The sequence below is a fragment of the Ambystoma mexicanum genome, chromosome 6p, assembly GCF_040938575.1.
Source record: "Ambystoma mexicanum isolate Mex_15411 chromosome 6p, UKY_AmexF1_1, whole genome shotgun sequence".
Classification (NCBI taxonomy): Eukaryota; Metazoa; Chordata; class Amphibia; order Caudata; family Ambystomatidae; genus Ambystoma; species Ambystoma mexicanum.
The window spans coordinates 647,079,488-647,100,934 of NC_090935.1; the positions used below are offsets into that span (position 1 = coordinate 647,079,488).

At 49.5% G+C, this 21,447-nt stretch overlaps 1 protein-coding gene across 2 annotated transcripts in view; it reads right to left on the reverse strand.

Annotated features, from left to right (window-relative positions):
• Positions 1 to 21,447, reverse strand: part of TNPO1 (transportin 1) — a 1,970,728-nt gene that overhangs the window by 268,106 nt on the left and 1,681,175 nt on the right. For both annotated transcript variants that reach the window (XM_069627508.1, XR_011280658.1), the window contains one exon: positions 18,844 to 18,918. In XM_069627508.1, coding sequence (XP_069483609.1) covers positions 18,844 to 18,918 — 75 coding nt within the window. Of the gene's footprint in view, positions 1 to 18,843; positions 18,919 to 21,447 lie in introns of those variants that run through there.

Below are 21,447 nucleotides of genomic sequence, written 5' to 3' on the forward strand. Positions count from 1 at the left end.
CTGTTCCGTGACCGGGGAAGAGACCGACCCAGGGACAGCACGGCTCGCCCAAAAGGCCGACATGGGGGAACATCCAGCAACAATCCCAACCCCAACACGTCAACCACCCTGAACCAGCCCACAGGTGATCAGCGAGAGCGCGACTCGGGAGAAGATCGGCAGAGGAGGAAGGACAGAAGGAGGTTCGTAATGCGGGCAAAACCAGAGCGCAGGTCCCGACGCCATGTACGATACCTGGTGGAGCAATCCCCCACAGACTCAGACCCTAGCTCATCCGGAAGCGACCAAAAAAAGAAGGCCTACGTGTATGCTCTGGGCAACCCCACTGCGACAGCACACAGCCCCACATTAATAATCAAGCTACAGGAAAGGCCGACGGAATTTCTCATTGACACAGGAGCCACGGTCAACGTGGTGAGCGAAAAAGTCTACACTGACCTAATACAAAAACCGAAGCTGATCCCGGCGACGGTGGACATATATGCATACGGAGCCAAAACACTGCTCAAGTGTCTGGGACAATTCAGCGGCTTGTGCCGCTACAAAGGGCATGAAATGAAGATACCCATTCATGTTCTGGCCACGGAAACGGACAGTGGGTGTGTCCTCAGCTTCAAAGCGGCTGCTGACAAGGGACTGATACACATTTTATACAACATCATGGTCCACAAATACATAGATCCAGTGGACATGATAAACAATTTGTACCCCAAAATCTTCAGAGGCATCGGAAAACTTCGGAACAGACAAATAAAACTCCACGTGGACAAGTCGATCCGGCCAGTAGCCCAGCCATACCGCGGGATTCCGGTAAACATCCAAAAGAAGGTTGAAGATGAGCTTCAAAAATTGTTAGAACAAGACATCATCGAGAAGGCCACCGGCCCCACCACGTGGGTGTCCCCGATCGTTCCGGTCCCCAAAAAAGGCTCCGAGGCAATCAGGCTTTGTGTTGACATGCGACGCCCGAATCAGGCCATCAAAAGAGAGAGGCACCCTGCACCACATATAGCCGACATGATACACCTACTAAACGGAGCCAGAGTTTTCTCAAAGCTTGACTTGCAAAAGGGATACCACCAGCTAGTTCTTCATCCTGAAAGCAGAAACATCACGACCTTCGTCACACACGTTGGTCTCTTTCGGTACAAAAGGTTAAGCTTTGGGGTATCTTCAGCAGCAGAGACATTCCAGGCTGAAGTGCATAACATCATAAAGCACATTCCCAACTGCCTCAATTACTCGGACGACATATTGGTGTTCGGGACCGATGTCAACAAGCACGATGAAACCCTGATGAGAGTATGTAAGGCCCTTCATGATGCCAACCTCACCCTGAACAAAGACAAGTGCGACTTTCGAAAATCCACACTGAAATTCTTCGGCCATGTCTTCTCTGAATCTGGCATGACACCAGACCCGGACAAAGTGGCGGCGCTGAACGACACAGCTGCCCCATCCAATGTGTCGGAACTTCGGTCCTTTCTAGGCCTGGCGAGCTACTGTAACCGATACATACGGGACTTTGCGTCAGTCAGTCAGTGAACCATTACGGCGATTAACCCATCAAGATGCAAAATTTGAATGGACTAGTGATTGCCAGAGATCATTCGAAGTGATCAGAGAGCGAGTTGCGAAAGCAGAGAACATGTCGTACTATGACCCCAATAGAAAGACTGAGCTTACTGTGGACGCCAGTCCAGTTGGCCTTGGGGCTATTCTGGCACAACTTGATCCGAAAGACCCATCACAGAAACACATCGTAGCGTACGCCAGTCGCAGTCTATCCACCACGGAACAAGCATACTCGCAAGCAGAAAAGGAAGGGCTTGCGGTGGTATGGGCATGCGAACAATTTCACCTGTTCCTGTACGGCAAACCGTTCCAAGTCGTTACGGACCATCAGGCCCTCTTATTTCTGTACGGCAACCCTCAAGCCAAAATGCCCCCACGCATTGCAAGATGGGGTCTGAGACTGCAAGACTATGCGTTTGAGATCATTCACAGGCCAGGAAAGGGCGAAAACCCGGCTGATTTCCTGTCCAGGAGGCCTCGAGAGCAGAGCGCTCCGGAACCGTCCGTAGCCGACAGATACCTAAGGTACTTAATTCATCAGTCCGCGCCAGAAGGAATAAACATGGAGGCGCTCGCCACAGAAACAGAGAAAGATGCAGCATCATTCGTGAGGGTCTGGAGTCAGGGCTGTGGCGAAGGGCAAAGGAAAGGGGGAGGGCTGCAGGTGGCACGGTACGAGAGGACGTGGAAAGACTACTGCAGGTAAAGGAGGAACTCGCAATATCGGATGAGCACCTGCTCGTCAAGGACTGCAAGCTCGTCATTCCCCAATCCATGAGAACCAAAGTCATAGAACTAGCCCACGAGACGCACCGAGGGATGGTATCAACGAAACGCCTGCTGCGACAAAAGGTGTGGTTCCCTCACATGGACAGCATGGTTGAAGCTGCACTGAAGGCGTGCCCCACGTGCTGTGTGATCACACCAAACCGCCATACCGAGCCACTACTCATGTCGGAACTCCCACAGAGGATATGGGAAGCAGTGGCGGCCGACTTCTTTGGGCCCATAGAAGGGGGGAAATATGTCCTGGCCGTCATGGACAAATACTCACGATACCCCGATGTGAGACTAGTATTGTCAACGGCTGCTCACCATGTCATCCCCGCATTAGATCAAATATTTTCTGCTTATGGAGTGGCGAAGGTAGTGAAGACGGATAATGGAGCTCCATTCTGCGGATCAATTCACACAATTTGCTGACTATCTGGGGTTTCATCACAGGAAGGTCACCCCTTTGTGGCCTCAGGCAAATGGAATGATCGAACGATTTATGGCCAACCTAAAGCGAGCCCTACAGATAGCGAAGCTGACTGGCCAACCTTATGAACAAGTCCTGAACCAACTGATGAGAGATTACAGAGGGACTCCCCATAGCACCAGGGGGATGACCCCAGCGGAATTGATGTTCGGTCGAAACACTCAAACACGCATCCCCCAGGCCAATGACATCTCTCCGCCACCGATGCTGGATCAAGCGGTACGAGAATAAGATGGAGCTGCGAAAGCTCGCATGAAAGAATACGCTGACACCCGTCGGCGGGCGCAGCCTTCACGCCTCGAGGTAGGTGACATTGTGGAAGTACGCCAACCTTCAACACACAAGCACACATCGGCATTTCGCGATGAACCGTTACTAGTCACTCAGAAGAAGGGCTCTATGGTGACTGGTCGAGGGATCAATCACAAGGAACTCCTCACATTTCAAAGAACTTCCACTGACTGGAGCTCGGCGCCTGAGTGGTCGAGTTCAAGTCCCCCTCACCTATGAATCGGATGATCCATATCAGGCCGACCAGTGGGACTCGAGTGAGTCGGAACGTGAAGGAGAGGATGCAGTGGAAGAGAGTGGGTCATCACCAGGGCGAAAGCAAGCCCGACCACAAAGGGCTCGGAACAGACTCAGGAGATGGATAGAGGAAATGGACTAGAAGCCCACCAGGCCGTCGCCTGTTGCGAGGAACCTGGTAACTGTTTAAAAAGGGGGGAGATGTCACGTTGACGTCTCCGTGACGTTGGGGGCGGGCGGCGGGAAGGAGGGGAAGTGACGCCGAGGGGGGCGGGATCGGGGAGTTCGAGGAAGAAGGGAAATAAAGAAGACGTTCATTACAGAGCTCCGTGTCTGCCTTTTATTCCTGCGACATCGCAGGCCTGCTGCGCGCCAAGGGTCATTACAACCTCAATCTGCCTCTTGTAAAAGAGGAGGCTCGGACTGTTTTCCATATGTGGAGGAAGGGCCTAATAAGCCCTCTAAGATGAGATATAAAACAAAACACTGTTTGTAGCCAGACGTTGTGCAAAACCAGCTTGGTACCTTTTGGTAGTCGAGCAAAATAAACTTTTTGCCAGTCTGGGGTAGGGCGAACGGTGGTGTGGAAGGTGGCAAATGACCTGTTGCTGTCAAGATTGGGGATAAAGCCACCTGCTGTCTCTCCTGGTTTCGTTTGCGGGAAACAAACTGCTTTCTGTAAAGGGATGGTCGAGACCATTCACACCACCCTGTGTGAAGGTGAGAGGGCGCAGGAGTGCAATAGCGTATGCCTCTTGAATCCCATCTTGGAAGGGGTGACTTCCAGCCAATTAAATTGCTTGGGGACTAACGGACCCTACTCACTATTGATTTGGGACTTAATTGGATACCAGTCATGTAGTTTAGCTGAGAGCAAGGCTGTGCTGATGGGTGGCTTTCTTTGGATGGGAGGGGAAAGATGTTGCATTCTGTTTCAGAAACCCTGAGTAGAGGTGGGGGGAGGGGTATTGAAGATCGTTCCATATGCCTGGGGATGGAGTAGATACTGTTTGTTCTGCCAGATATGTATTCCCCCTGGTTTATGCTTCCTGCTTTCCTCAGCACCCGTGGTTCATTTTGTCCTTCTCAGTGATTTGCATTCTGCAAAACATGCCTTTTGTTGAAATGGCAAAACTAGTGTCCCTGCTTTTTGCTGGTCTCGTTCTGTGGAAACATGCTTTTAAAATAATTTTTGGTGTCCCAACAAAAGGCATGTTGCCGTGCTTAAAACGGCCCCTCCCCCCAAGGACCAATGCTGGTACATGGACGGTTGGCAGAACAGAACCTTTGTTCGGAAAGTGAATTGCGCACAGGCAGCCGGGGCCAGCTCGAAGGGCATGGCAGAATTCACCCAGACGTCTCGGGAATCCATGGATGTGTGAGAGCCTTCTTTAGAAAAACCTCATAAAATGCTGAAGCCACGATGCATCTGTAGAGCGTGAGGGCTTTGCAGTAATTCACATTTTCAGTGTACATCAGGAAGTGAGCCACCTTGCAGCCGGTGAAGGGGGAGAAAAGGTGGTGCAGCAGATCATTTGTCTGGCCGTTTTGCTACATTTGACGTGTGTCAGATGCAGTTTCTGGTGCTAGAAAGGACTCTGGCAGGGCCTTTATTCATGGCATCATTCCCTTCTTGCAACGTTTGACTTGCCAAATCATTGGATGCATGCACCTTAGAGAAATGGGTGCCCCTGCAACTGCAGCAGGATGGAGCCAGGATCTTTTCTCACTAGGACGTGTGATAGTTTTACATTAGGAATACAGTCAATCCCTGGGCAAGGTGACTGCCTGGAGCAGCTCCCTGGCTGAAAAGCCACCAAAGGCTTTGCACTCTGGTGACCAGGTGCTATTAGACGCCCCCTTCTGACCACCGGTATCCTCAGCTACTGATACGCATCCTTTTCCCCTCCAGATCAAGCGAAGTGTGGCCCAATACAGACGGAAAAAAACAACAATACAAAAGTAACTGAAAGGCCCAGTGGCACTTTCTTCAGCACCTCCCGGGTGGTTAACACTCATGCCTTTCTGCAGAGCTCCTGTCTTCACTAGCAGGGCATATAGCTCAGTGAGTTAAGTGGTTGCTGTTGAGGGCCAGCTCGGTGTTCCATCTTCCACTGGACCATGCTAGCAGCGCTGTTTATTATCTCTGAGAGATGAGTAGCCTGCCTACTACCTGGGAAAAGCGACTTCTTGGCCATGAGCGCCTAGTCTTTCACAAGCAGGGCTTCTAAGCACAACGTGTTCAAGGTGGTGTGAGTGGATTGTCCAAGGTGGAGCGGGGTACAGGACAGACCAAGGGAAATACTTAAGAAATTCTGGGTGCCCCCCGAAACACACACACACACACACACATACACACACACACACACACACACACACACACACACACACACACACACACACACGGAGCGACAGGCGTGAAACACTGCAGGGCGCCCGGGGGACGGAAATAAAGCATTATACATATCTCTTTTTATTCCACCACCTGGAGATTTAATTGGGAGGCAGTAATCTCCTCGCCAAAATAACACAATATAAGAGCTGCTACCTAACAAGAGACTAGGGATGACAAAATAGGATTGCAGTGAGGGAACATGTTTGAAGTGGGAGGGGAGGGTTATAACGTACAGGACACACTCATTGGGCAAGGTCTAACATGTATTCTAGTGTCTATTTGTTCCTTTCTAGTCTTGGTGAAAAAATGAAAGTTTCCTCTTCTAGTACATCCGAGGGGAGACTAGAGAGTGCATTGGCTGAGAGCCTGGAAAAAAGCAGAGCGCCTTCCGGATCTCAAGTTACAATTGAGGTAATATGTAGGCTGAGAGGAAGAGAAGCGCTGATTACTACGGGGGTTGGTGTCCCGTGGGCATATTGATTGTGTATGCCAGACAAGTCGGCTACATTTCGTTTTGTGTTGTCGTTGCAAATGCGCCTATAGCAGACTCACTACCACCCCAACCGCCAGCTCCTTCCCACACAGTACGTTCCCCTCTGATGTACTACAAGAGGAAAATTACATTTTTTCACCAAGTGATGTTTTATTGTGTATTGTGTCTTGTTGAAAATGTGACTTTTCCTGGCTAAATAATATTTAAAACAATGCTTATACACACGTGCGGCGTGTGCACGCTATACTGCAATAACCACGGTATACCGTCATTTCAAATGAAGGTTATCATACCGTCAAAAAAATCAATATCGTGACATCCCTACTACCGGTGACACAGCCAAGGGCACACTGCCTACCAGGTCCCGACCTGAGGGCGTGGAGGTTGAGGCCTACCCTGCACAAGAGTCCAGGAAGAGGCCAGGCCCAGCGTGGCAAGCGCCACGACACAGGCACGTGGCATGGAGCCTGACAAAATGGCTGCTGCGCCAGAAAAAATAGCCGTTCGTCTGACACCATCCCCCTTTGGGGGAACAAGTTTCTAGGTGGGACTGGTCTTCGCCAGGTATGTGGCCTACAGCGTATCCTTCAGTGTTGCAGGGCAGATACACCCCACATGCAGTGCGGCAGAGCGTGCCCAGGCTTCAGCAACCTCCGAGCCCTGCGCCTACGCCCGCACCGCCAAGCACCCCACCGGCCTGTGAGGACAGGTTTTTTGAAAAGTTCCTCATGCTTATGAGGTCTCCGCAGATGATGCTCATCCTCAAGGATGTGATCAGTGTTACGCTCACCTGGTATCCACGGGGACACCCCCCAGCCCTGGTTGGATGATTTGCACTCTCGAACCCTCACCCGGTCCCTTGATAAGGTCTCTGGTTAAAGATGGGTCTACAATATAGGAGAGCTGGATTCAATACCAGATTCTTTGTTTTCCCACCTCCCTTGGCCTCAACTCCTTCCTCCCCCTTGGGCCCTCTCCTCACCTTAATATTGTAAAAGGTGGATTCTCCGTCCTGCTCCTCGTGGCAGGGGCGCGTAGATGTGGGGGGCGAGCAGCGACCAAGTTACTTCACTGGTGCAAGCCCCCCTGTGGGAATCCAGGCCTGCTGCGACTCCGTAGGTTTGCTGATTTACGCAGTTCTTATGTTCCTCTTAGTTCGAATAATAATGTCTTGCTTCTTTCCTTTTAGGTATGGAAAGGTATTTTGGTGTTGTCATGCAGTTTTAAGATGAGCATGGGGCGGTAGGCGAAAGCGCAGTGTGTGCGATGCTGTCCGGTGAGTAATGCACGATGCACAGTGCTTTTTCGCCTTTTATATTGCTAACCTGTGTCTTTTCTCTCCTTGCAGGTTGCGATGTTCCTCGCTGAGCGCTGTAATGTTCCAGCAATGATACTGACCAGGAGATGACTACCCAGGTAAGAATTGTGTGGCTTTCTTCATTCGGGAGGAAACGTGAGTAAACTCTTACTAATGCGGTCTGTCTTTCTCCTCTTTCCAGGTTATGGTATTCCAGGATACATGCGGTGCCGGATGATGGAGTTCGTACCTTCAGGTGAGTGGAACTGAAGTCGGCGATGATTGAAGACCGGATATTGTTCCAGGTAAGTTTCGTAGTGTTCTTTCTCTCTCTGCAGGTCGTTGGTTTCAGGTAAACTGGCATCAAAGAACTGGACACAGTGAGCGTTACGCTGCCCAAAGCAGAATAACGCAAAGCATGTTCTGCTGTTTGGGTGCAGTTTAAATAGTCTCAGGTAAAGTAGTCCAGGTAAAGTAGTCCCAGGCCTGCCACACCCAAAAGACTAGACCGCATAGCTCAGTTCCTTGTAACTGAGCTATGTGTGTGCCTCTATGTTGGCTGAACCCCACCCTCCCCCAAAGTTAAATAGTCCCAAGTAAATAATCGCATTCTAATGTTAATCTTCATGATAGTTATGAACCTGGCACCAAAGGCGCCAGGACTGACTCCAAGAGAGTCTTGGATGAGGTTTTAAGGCCTTTGACCTGGCCATAACTGGAAGGCTGACTTGCCAGTGAGGGCCAGGGGCAAGGGTCATGACAATCAGGGACGTGCTCCCTACAGTCCTGCCTCTAGCACCCACAGCAGCTCCACCCGTGGTTCCAGCACCTCAGGCCCCCGTGCAGCCTCTGCTGCCCATGCCTGTTCCCATGGCACCGGCCTGTTGCCTCCTGCAGCCCCGGCAGTTCCGTTTCAGCCTCCACAGCAGCCTTTGGCTCCGGTCAGTACATCTCAGCGCCTAGTACTCCTCCAGCTGCACCGGACCAACAGGACACTTCGGTGGACACCGATGAGGAGGATGACCCTGACACGCCTTCGCCTGCCTAGGCATTTCATGAACGGCTCGCAGGTCTGGCCAAATACTTGGGGCTCCCACAACCCGAGGTTGAACAACCAGAGGCGGGGGTTCTGGCGGAGGTCCTCACTCAACGCCCCGCGGCTAGAACAGGGATTCAAATGCAAAAGGACATTGTGGCTCTGGCCAAAAAGGTCTGGCTTAAAGCGCACTCGGTGCAGCCGACCAACAGGAGCCTCGACGCCAAGAACAGGCAATAGGAGGGGATCCACTCTTGCTGTCGGCACAGCCTCAACCACACTCCTCTGACTGCTGCAGCCTCACTCTACTCCAAGCTGCAATCATCCTCGGCTACCTCAGCCTCGTCACCCCTGAGTAAGGAGGAGATGATCTTGGAAGCGTATGGAAAGAAGGTCTATTCCAACGTTTCTTTGCACCTGTGTCAATCCAATGCGGACGCTATGCTCGCTGCGGTCAATCAAAGGCTTTGTCGGGAAATCGCCAACTTCTTCCGGTAACCTCCGGTACAGAGTCAGGCACGCTTCAAGGCCTTGCTGGCGGAAGCAAAAATTGTGGTGCAGGACATAATGGAGTCCACCGTGGCCCACATAGACATCTCAGAATCGTGCCATTTGCATCGCTACAGACATGAGAAGAACAGCCTGGCTACGGGCTACCAAGTTGAACCCAGACATCCAGAAGCGCATTTTGGACCTTCCATTCTTGGGTGGCGACCTTTTTCATGACACCACCGATGAACTTGATAAGAAAAAGAGCCCCCAGACGGCGAATTCCTCATCTATCCTCACGAAGTCCATGCCTAAGACATACAGCCAGACGCACCAGCGTTCCGACAAGGGTCAGGCCTTTGGCGTGTTACGAGGCTTCCAGGAATGTAGCTCCAGACAGTTGGACCGGTCTCCAAGCCAGCACCGCTGCAAACAGCACAAGGCAGGGAATAAGGGCTTTTTTCAGTCCCAATGAGAAATCTCTTAGAAAAAGCGCAAAACGCAGTAAAAGCTTGAGAGCTATAGCACGAGGACTCCCAACACTTGAACGTGCGGTAAAAATCTGAGGATGGCTGCCAGGGGCGGGGCTTAGGGAGAGGGCAGTCATTAACTGGGGACAGTATGACCCAGAGACCAGTGATTTGTTACTAAGAAAGACAGATCAGAAACGAAACCAATACTGATTTTTTCTTTACCAAGGATTCCCAGCCTGACAACGGGGAATGAGCATGTGAATCCATGCTAGACCACATGCTGGACAATTCAACATTCCTGGGCTTCATTTGGAATACAAGCTCAGAGAAAATGTTCCTCTCGGAGGACAAGATCACAGCCATCAAGAGAGCCACGGGGCATTTCCTCAGCAGGGCAGTGACCTCAGCATAGTGGTACCAACACCTTCTGGGCATTATGGCAGAATGCCTGCTAGCAGTGCCACACATGAGGCTCAAGGTGAAATGCTTGCAGCTGCACTTCGGTGCCTCCTGCAGTCAGGAGAGGGGTTCTCAGGCGGAGCTGGTCAGCATCCCACTTCAGCTCCACCAAGACCTTGTCTGGTGGAGCATGGACCATAACTTGCGGTTTGGCCGACCGTTCTGGCAACTGGCACTGCAGGTTACCATCACCACGGACTCATCCCTAGAGGGCTGGGGAGCCACCCTGGACAGCCACAGTGTCCACGGGGTCTGGTCCCTTAAGGAGCAGGAAACTCCCATCAACTGGCTAGCTCTCAAAGCCTTCCTCCCCGATGGTCCGCAGCAAGTTGATCCTGATTCAAACGGGCAGCTCCACCAGCATGCATTACATCACAAGCAGGGTGGCACCAGGTCCCCTCCCCACTGCGCTCTAGCAGTCAGCATTTTGGAGTGAGCTCTGGTAAACAACATACACTTGGCAGTGATTCACCTCCCGGGGGAGTCCAACCTGGAGGCAGACAGTGTCTGCAGGCTGGGTGCAGACAATTACGAATGACAGTTGAACAAATGGTCCTTCAGGGGATTTTCAACAGATGGTCATCCTGAGGTGGATCTCTGCCACCTGGCAACAGATGGTCATCCTGAGGTGGATCTCTGCCACCTGGTCCAACAGGAGGTGCCCCCAGTTTGCGCCCTGGCAAGGACAGGGCTGGGGATCTCTGGGTGATGCGTTTCAGATACAGTGGAACAGCATGAACGCATTTGCCTTTCATCCCACGCCCCTGGTTCACAGGGTAATCTGCAAGATAAGGGAGTCCCGGCACCTACGTATCATTCTGATAGTGCCTTGGTGGCCGGTGAGGCCATGATTCTCGGAACTGCTCAGCCTGTTCGATCAGCCCCCGATGCACCTTCCGCTGGCCCCAGCTCACCTATCATCTCAGCAGGGAGGCACAGTTATCCACCCCCACCCCCCATAGGTTAGCCCTTGCAGCTTGGTTCCTGAGCAGGTCACACTGAAGCATCTGCGTTTGTCACAGGCTAACCTAGACATCATACAAGGCGCTAGGAGCGACGCTACTAGGGGCCAGTACAAGAGCAAATGGACTAGGTTTTGTCACTGGGCGGAATCAAATGATGTCAATCCGCTGCCCTGCACTTTGGACGATGTGCTATCCTTCTCTGCACACCGTGCACGCTCTGGGGTGCACTAGACACCTGCTGCACCTACCTTGCGGCCATTGGAGCCTATCAGAACTCTGAGGCGGTCTTTTCATCCTCCAACCCGATAGTGAAAAGACACTTGGTAGGCCTCACCAGGCTCTACCCACCTATCAAGAAGCTGCACCCGGTGTGGGACCTCAATGTAGTCTTGGGCGGCTTGGCACAAACCATTTGAGCCAATGCCATCTGCGGACATCAGGCTAGTCACCATTAAAACAGCCCTCTTGGTGGGTCTGACCTCTGTACGCACGGTCTCGTGAAATCCAGGCACTGGTGGCTTCAGAGGCCTATACTATTTTCATAAGGACAAGGTGGTGCTCACAACTCAACTCACCCCGCATTCTTACCTAAGGTAGTCTCCTCGTTTCATCTGAATGAGGAGATAATGCTACCCACTTTCTTCGCGGACCCCAAAGAAGAGGCCCAGAAGGTACTGCACTGTCTGGATGTCAGGCATGCTATAAAATTCGACCTCACAGAACCAAGAGCTTCCACTAATCAGAGGCTCGCTTTTGTCACCTTTGGTGGGTCAAGGCCAGGCTAGCAAGCTTCCAAGGTCTCGATAGCTAGGTGGATGGTTTCGTCCATCGAAGAGGCTTATGAGGGGCAGCACAAACCACTCCTGGCAAAATATGCATGCCCATGCTATCCGAGCCAAAGCCACGGCAGTGGCTTTCCAGAGGCATGTTCCGTGGCAGGTCATCAGCAGGGCGGCTACATGGGCGTTCCGCAAGCACTACTGCTTGGATGCCAGTTCCAGGTCGGACGCAGCATTTAGTCCAGCAGTATTGAGGAACTTGTTTTCTTAAGAGGGTCCCCTCTCCACCATATGGCTACATTCAGATGTAATCACCCATACAGTATGGAGGAAAGGGGACGGGACGTAGGAGTAATAATAAGTTACTCGCCGTAGTGCCTAATGTACTCCTAGTCCATTGTCCCCTTTCCTCCATACGTCCCACCATGCTCCCCCTTAATACTGGTGTCATTAGGCAATGGTAATATTGTCGAAGCATCAAGGGGGACTGAGGAGTGGTGCCGGTGGGCGGAGTGAGCCTCTAAAGTTAAAGGCGAAGAAGATTTTTTCTGTTGAAAAAGGTTCTGTCTCGCGTCACTAGCGAGGGATGTCCATACAGTATGTAGGAAAGGGGACTATGGTCTAGGAGTACGTTAGTCACTACGGTGAGTAACTTATTTTTTCTCGGATCCGGCGAGAGAGCCAGACCAATCGCCAGCACTGGTCACCATACCATTCACACAAAAAATGCTGGCTTTTTCTCAACCTCTCACAGGCCTCAGACCTTCCTGTTGTGTCTGCCCCAAGGCAGCATGGTTTTGTCCCATGCTCATGGGAAGAAGGCAAATCCTAACTCGGTTCTCACAGGCAGATGCCTGACGACACCCGTCACAGATGGCAAAGTGTGCTCATCCACCACCGCCGCTGCACTTACCACAGACCGAAAGATGGCTCCCCCAACCTCGCCCAAGCAGAAGAGTGGTTTTGTCCCAGCTGTTACGGGCAAGTGCATCCAGGTGTACAAAAAGAAGTAGTGGAACTACGTTCCCTGCTGGTCTGCCCCGCTCCCCACAAACCCTATCCCTGCACCCCCTCCCACACACAATCCAAACCACAAAACAAATAAACCTGCTATGGGAATGGGCAGTGCAGCGTACCGAAGTGCAAGTTTCAACTTCTTCTTACACTTCTATTTTAAAACTAAACCATTCTGGAAGGGTTTCTTTTTAAAATAAAATTATAGCAACAGTGAAACTTAAAAATAAAAAGTATGGGAGCAACGTTCCCGAATGCTCCTGCCCACTTCGACCTCTGCATCCAACCGACCACTGCGCGGGCCCACCACCCTCTGCAGCATGGAGCAGCTCTAATGCCCATCAGTAGTTTCTGCCTCCAATACTTTTTCTATACCGGTAGCTCCTCTTTTGCTTATCAATAGCAGATGCTGATCAAGCCCTCAACACTACGAAGGACAGCCACTAACAAGCAACACCCTCGTCAATGCTCTGTTGCCCATAATATTCTCTGATCCTTGATCATCAGGTTAATCACCCTAAAACACGGGTAGGCCCCCTTATCATTCCTCCCACCCTGAAATGATGCTCTAGATTTGGTGCTAGGAAATTCGAAACAGGCGTAGATGGTACTACTGACTACAAGTGATGTGTCACATCTCTGCAGCAATGTGATGCCTGTTGCCTGATGCCCACCGTTCCTCCCTTTAGTTCCATGCTCAACCACACAGCAATAGATTTAAACAAAGAGGGGGAAGCAGGACAGAACGAACAGAGGGAAAGAAAGCCATGAGACAGAAAGGGAAGAAGAAAAAGGATAGAGGGAAAGAAGGCCATGAGACAAGGGAAGAAGAAAGAGGATAGCGGTGCTCACCTTACATTTCTGTGGCTCGTAGCGTTTGGAAGTGTGACAGGCAGCAGGGTTTTAGATGGAGGCCGGCAGAGCTTGACAGGTGCTGGGGATTCTGGAATGTTCAGCCTGGGCCCGGGCAAGCTCCACCTCCTTGAGTCCCAGGCTGCTGAAGTCAGCCCAGACCAGCCTGGGCCCGGCAAACTCCACCTCCTCCAGGCTTGCAATGCTGAAGCAGCCCAACCCAGCCTGGGCCTGGGCAAACTCCACCTCCTCCAGGCTCCTTGAAGCAGCCCAGCCCAGCCTGGGCCCGGCACACTCCATCTCCTCCAACTCCTAGCAGGCTCGCACAAACCCTAGACACCTGCCCATCTAAAGCCACAATGGCCATCTCAGTCTGCATGCAGTCTTTCTAATCTCAATATGCTGATGATAGTTACAATCAAAGAGAGTGAATTACCTCCACCACCTCTCATATAACCACTACTTCTTGCACTTCGGCAAAGTGATACTTCAAATAAGCAGCTGCTACAAGTCACTAGAAGAATGGATGGCAAGAAGCAGACTCCCGCTGAAACTGCAGGCACATTGCCAGCCCAGCCTGGCCAAACTCCACCTCCTCCAGTCCCTCCCAGCCAGGCTCACTTGAAGCCAGCCCAGCCCATTGCCAGCACTATTTGCAATTTCCAATTGCATTCATTGAGGTGCACTGCAAACAGTATAAGTGCAAAACAAAAACAACATTTCAATCAGTTTACCGTTACAAACAAGGTAACGGTTATTGAAGCAAAATGAAACTGACCACAGTGTTTATACCGGTACAACCCTAACCGGTAGTGCTGCGTACAGACACCCCCCCTCAGACATTTGTCCAGTAGTAGGGCACAGCCCCTCGGGTGAAGACCTGGGAATATAACCTTGCGGTCCCTCAGCAACGTAACCAGCAGGATCTCGCGACCCCTTGGCCTGAGGGCTGGTAGCTGAAGTAGCCTCAGTACCTAGCGACCCCTTGGCCTGAGGGCTGGTAGCTGAAGCAGCCTCAGTGTTTCCTCGGGAAGGAGTCGCCCTTGCGGGGTGAAAATAGTGGCCCTACCTTAGGCCTTGACGAAGTCCTTCTAGTCCTCTGCAGGCGACTTTCTGAAGAGCGCTCTCCACCGAGCTAACCTGTTCTTCAGAGCATGTGGTTTAAGTGTGTCACAGACAGAACAACCCTCCCAGCCGTGATCGGGGCCAAGGCAGCGGAGGCAAAGAGCATGGGGGTCGGACGTAGGGAGGAGTCCCTCGCAGGCTGGACACCTGCTAAGCCCGATGACGTCGACATGCGCCGGGGACGAGCGTGGCACCAGAGGACAGAGTATCTGAATAAAAGACAAAGATACTACTACGGGGGAAAGCGTGTGGAATTACTAGGCCCAGGGCTTTAAGTGGGCCGGGGCCTGCCGGGGCTCGTTTTGAGGCGGGGCCCTGCCGGGGCCCAGTAATCTCCCCTGGCAGCCCCGGCCACTACACGAAAAGGCATTTTTTTCTACAGCCGGAAGCGCTCGCTCATTTGCGAGAGCTTCAGGCTACAGAAAAAAATGCCTTTCAGCCATAATGGTGGCGCCGCACCTGCGAGGCATCCCTTTAATCAAGAGATTCCCGTCGGCCGGCGCCACCATCATGGAAAAAATGTGAGGCTGCTGAAAGCAGCGGCCTTGCTTTCTAAATACTGGAGCTGCCGCGCATTCGCGGGAGTTTCAGTATTTAGGAAAAAGGCCTCTGCTTCCAGTGGCCTCACCCTTTCAGCCTTAATGGTGGTGCTGCCCCTCCCCAGCTGGCGAAGGGCAGCACCACCATTAAGGCTGAATAGGCAGGCGCTGTCCCCTGCCAGGCAAGCCTACACAAAATAAATGCAGAGATCAGCACCCTGTCTCCCATAGGGGAGAGGGTGCTAATCTCTACAAAAGGCTGCCTGGCAGGGGTGGCAGTAGCCCATTGAGCCGGGGCTCGTCAAGGGGGTGTGGCCTAACGGGCCATCAAGACCCCCGCTGTTAGGCCACGCCCCCTCGATGAGCCCCGGCTCGATTTGTAGTGCCACTTAAGGCACTTACTAGGCCGAAGCCTAACCCAGGAGCGCTGGTGAAAGCGGTCCGTTCCAGTCGACGTGGAAAAAAGGACTGGCGCTGGTGGGTGGAGTCAGGGGAGGGCATGCTCCCAGGACCGAGCCCCTGCGCGTCTCTAAATTTAAAGGGGAAGAAGATTTTTTTCTGGTGAAAAAGGTTCAGTCTCTAGCGAGTGACACCCATACAGTATGGAGGAAAGGGGACGGGACGTAGGAGTAAGCACTAATACCGACCATGAAAAAAAGGTTATCCGCATAGAGTAGCACTTTAGCATGGCATCACTGAGCAGGTGATGTCACAGTAAGTGCACACTGTCACCCAGGCAGTTTTCAAAATACAAATCATAGCGATCCTCATGCTGGATTGTCACCAATGGGTTTCACGCTAGCCCAGAAGGAACACCTTTTGTGGATACTTCTGGGTGAGTACATATTTACTAACACATTAGGATAAACTACCAACCCATACTGGGTAGATCCAAGTTCCATAATTAAGAGTTCTCTGTTCATACATACACATTTCTTTACAGACATTCACCTGATTACAGGGCCTTTAGATTCAGATCCCTTGAGAACCTAAAATGTATACAATGAATCAAACTCACAAAGAACTCCTATGAACATTTTAGGGTATACAGTGTTTATATCGAAAATTGTATTCCGAATCACTCATAACATATACCTTGAAAACCCTTATATCGAATATATTGATGGTGGGGTAAAGGGTTAGTTTTTTGTTAGGAAACTGTCGGGATGGGTTTTTCGGGGTTGGAAACAGGGCTAAGGGAGGGACACCCTCCCCAAGATAAAATTAAAATAAATTCACTATTAAGGCTTTCAAGGTATAAGTTTCGATATATGGGCATTCAGTATAGAATATCTCGGTATAAAGACATGCAACCACATTTTAGCAGGTTTGTCTATATTTTTCCGCGTCTCAGTTTTTTTCTTAGGAAAGACATTTGAAGCAAGAATCATGAAACAGACGGTTACTTTTGATGTTTTTCGTTAAAGAACTTTAACATGCAACCTTTAATTTGTATACATCATCACTCAGAGATGTCCATGAAGACTGAATTTATCTGAAATGCATTGGACATATAATTGTATCTGTCTGAAATTATAGAATTCTTTTTCATAGATGTTGTGTATCACATTTACAGCAGAAGGATGTATGCACATACTGAATTGTATTACTTTTGAATCAGTTTTTCTACATGGGTTCAGTTTCTAACAGCAGTTTGTCCAGCACGACTGCCTGAATAGCCCGCCCCACCCTTTCCATTTGGAGGGACAATTTGTGGTACTAATAAAGATATTTTGCACAGATTATTTTGTTGTTCTCCAGGGTAATATTGTTGATTACTTTAATGTTTATGTCCCCATTTCTTCCTCCACTTCTCATGACTGCCTTTACATGCGCTCTGAAACACTTGTGTACGAGCGCGATAGAAATAAAATATCAATCAATGCCCCTCACCTCTTAAGATTTGTCGCATACTTTCGTTCACTTCCACTGTACATTTATCTCTAAACTCCTTTTCTGCTCAAGTCTACAAATTTGTTTACATTCTTCTCCACATTGTCATGAATTTTTCTCTAAAACTGAGCATCTGCTTACTGTTTCAATACTACTCTCTCTGGTCTCCCTCTAATATTTCCTCACTCTACAAGCTTTCAGAATCTTTTATTCCCGCTTTCTTCATTTCATGGACTCCACTTTCTTGCTTTAGATCTCCATTTCCAGTTTTGGCTGCTAGGTGGAGCTAAAAGTCCAAAGTACTGCATTGGATGGAAGAAAGGATGTGGGGGTGTGGGGAGGTGGACTCAATCTGTTGGGTTGTTTGGTTATTTATCCAGCCATTGACCATCCACGGCCATGCTAATCACTATGGCCATTTCAACCGCTTTGCCCATTCCCACCCAAATCACACCGTTCTGGGATCTCTTTGAGCTAGCTCTATCATGCAGTAACATCAAACATTGCACTGTATACCAGTGTTATTCCTGAACAGTCTTCAGAGAGTTCATGGATTAAATGTAGATGTAAATGAGCTCCTGGTGAAATAAAATCTCTTAACCAAGTCAGTCTTCAACCACTTGATTTATAAGCAATGTGTCCCCTTCCATCTATTCCTTCCACTAAAGATCCTGTTAAAAAGCATTGGCAAAGCCAACGGTTTTGGTTTGTGTAGAAGTATTAGTCAGGAACTGACATTTGCACAAATACTAACACCATTTTCCAGCTTTGGTCATATTATTATGTCCACGTAGTACCATTATGCCACTGCCTTGCACACACATATCCCATGCCTACACAAAAGCTAAAACTGTTTGTTTGGCCAGTGCCTGTTCTTTTTGACAGTGTCTCCCTCCCTTATGCCTTTCCTCCCCATTCTCCATCAGCGCTTCTTTCTTTTTCAGTTTCCTTTACTCCCTCCTCCACCCCCCACCTTACCCTATCGTTTTACTTGGTCACTTTTACTTTTCTTTCACCTTAATTTAATCTCCTCCGTTGCCACCACAATCAGTGGAGAAACAAGCAAATAAAAAATGACCTTGTAAGCATCTGTGCTCTTCTGCATATACGCAAATTCCTGGAATGGCTGACGTCCAAGACCCACCTCCCACCAACCCCCACTCAAACCCTAAGAACGTTAGCTCAGGTTTCTGTGGTAAAGCACTTAAAGCACATCAGTGGAGAAGTAGAGGAGTACTACTTTTAGTTTGTTGAAAGGAATGGATGGGTGGTAGAAAATGGTCCATATTCAATTTATATTTCTCATCCACAGAAAAAGAATTTACACTACCGCCAATGCTTTCAACACTGGTGCCAAGGCATGCTGATGCCTTAGCACCAATGAAAAGACAGGTCAAGAGTGTCTTTAGTTATCACTTTATTTTGTTTAACAGAGAATGTACCATAGTTCACAAGTGTAATACCAGCGTTATCAGTTACTACCTAGTCTCAATCTGGTAGCGTGGCATCAGCGGTCAACATCAGTATGTTCAGCACAGCAGAGGCAAAAATATTTAATGCAATGAATTCAAAATACAAAGCTCATACATTTAATCCATACTTTACCATGACAAAAGTGCACTTCAAAATTGCTTTTTGTAACTGAGTAAAATGGAAGCAGAAAGTATTACCTTACAGAACATGTCACGGAGATCATCCTTTGGGCTAATCCATGATGCAACAGCATCACAAAAAAATATGAAGTCCTGCAATACAAGATCTGAATTTTAGAATGTCATTGGTAAGAGTAAAAAAAAAAAAAAAAAAATATGATTGATTTTTTAAAGACTTTTGTAAAATGAAATGGTACATTTGAAATCTTAAACTTAAGACGTTATGTTAATGTTTTGTTGCGGTAAAAAGCATCAGTTCTTTATAACCAACATACATTCTCTGTCATATTTGCTTCATCTTACTGTGAAGGGGATTGTTGGGGATGGACGAGACAAATTACTTACTACTGGGAATTTTCTGATGGATTTTCCTCCAAGAGATTAATCATCTTGGATATACTCATGCAGCAGCAACGGTCACAGAAAAAACATTGCCTCACAAGGGGCTTAGTGCAGTCCTGCATCAACTCGCATCCACCTTGTGTCTAACGTGACAAATCAACATCTGGGGTAACAGTGGTCGAGGGGTGAATATCGGTTTCTAAACAATCAGCCCAACACCTCTAATACACCAGCAGCGATCCAAACAGATTGGAATAACAAGAAAATTATAGGATCTCCTTGTCCAATTTTGGTAACGTGCACTTAATGGCATGCTCATCTCCGAAAGATCGTGGATCGCTGGTAGTTGCAACACAGCGAAAATACAATTTCCCAATGATAAAAGGGACTGTCCAGTCAAGGTTGTATCAAAAATATCGACTTTATTTCTATCACAATAGAAAGTTCTAGCAACACTATTAAACACACGCCACTCGGTAAAGGAATGCAGAGGACCGACAGTTTCAAAGAAGGAAAAGGGAGGCCCTCTGGAAACTGACAGGAGGGTAGTCGGTATGGTTAATAACCACAACAGTTTAAGTTTACTTGGCTTCAGCACAAAGGGAACAATGGGTCATATGTTCTTGGGGGCCTTCTGGGAAGGGGGAGGGAAGGTGGCAGAAACACAATGTACCTTTAGCTGCACATGTTCTTGGTGCTCAACACGGTTGAGTCGGCTTCAGGGTGTTTTGCAGTTTCTGTGACAGAGTTCAAGACGGGAGTCAGCTGTGGGTATCGGCGGCAAGACGGTTCGGCGAGCAAAGCTGGACGAACGAATGCAGGCTGGCTGGCCCACACGGTGGCTCAGGGACAGGAATTGTTGTCTAGGTGCTGATCAGCTGTTCTGAAGTACTGGTCGAGACTTCTCAGATGTCTAAGCGGCAGAGGCTTGACAGCAGTCAGTGTTGCCATCAGTTGCAGAGCGATAAACTTAACTGGCTCAAACAAGTACTTTAAAGTGGACGTTGGTAGATACTCGTCGAGGCACTTTTCCCACCTTCTTCAATGGGCTTGTGTCCTTTAAGGCAGCCATCACAAAGCTGAGGAGTGTTGCAGGCAGCTGCTTTGCCCTTGGTTGTAGGTTCAGAGACCTTTGGCACTGCATACCTAGGAAGCTTGCGACAGAGCCTAGCAGGGCACGCTGTGTGGTGGCTGGGTACCGGTTCTGGAGCATCTTCTGAGTTCTTTATTGCCCTTTGTTCCCTGGGAGATGATTAGGGGAGGGATCTGGCTTCCCTCTTTGGAAATCATGTCCTTCCTTCACTGGCGGAAGATGTAAGGCAGACTGTACCTTCAGCCAGGGTCCAAGTTTGAGTTATTCTTTGTTAATTCAAGTGAAGTCTACAGATGATTTGTCAAAAGAGGGGCTCATTCTTCTTTTAAAACCAAGTGGGACACATTATTGCTGTAGTCTAAGCCTACCTTAATTAACCAATCCTGGGGTCCGCACCAACAATCTCCTGTATGTGTGAGGTCATAACTAGAGTGCTTTGCAACAGGAAAGGTAAAGGGTGTGAAAACGTTTGATACTAAGTCCCACCCATCTTCCTGTCTATTGTTGATCAGAGTCCCCCTGGTTAATGGATCTCTCTGTGGTTCCTGATTAAAGTGGTAGGCCTTCCTTGAAGCTTCAGCGAGACCAGAATCTCCTGGAAACCACATTATTGTACCTTATGAATGGGGTCCTGCTACGGAGTGGTTTACAGTAAACACACAGTCCCAGACTTGACAGCTCACTGTCACTGATACTGAGGGTGGGGGCTGGCTTCAGGTTGACACAGTTACATATGAAAGGTAGTGTTTCCTGTCTCCTTTGTTAACCCTCTGCAGCCAGGCACGATGTGGGCCTGTTTGAAGTACCTCCAATTGGTATTTTAATAGCTGCCACCAGCTGCAGGGCCCAAAAAAAAAGAGCAGTTTGGATACATGGAGCCTTTGTTAGTTAATCAGGCTGGCCATGGCAGGTGGAAGCTTGCTCCACCCCCTTCCTGGAGATGACATAATGTCCACCTGGCTGTCATATTCTAACAAAATATGACAGGGCGTACTGTGCCTGTAGGATTTGTGTCCAACCAGAGTACATGGGTCGATGCGTGCGTTGTGGTGTGAGCATAGGAAAAAGAGTGTGGATTAGCCACACACATTTTCCTGAGGCTGGTCTACCATCATTCAATTTAATAAAAAATTTCAAAAAACCCAGGCGAGCGCATGCCCATCATGCGGATGGTCGAATTCCTCAGT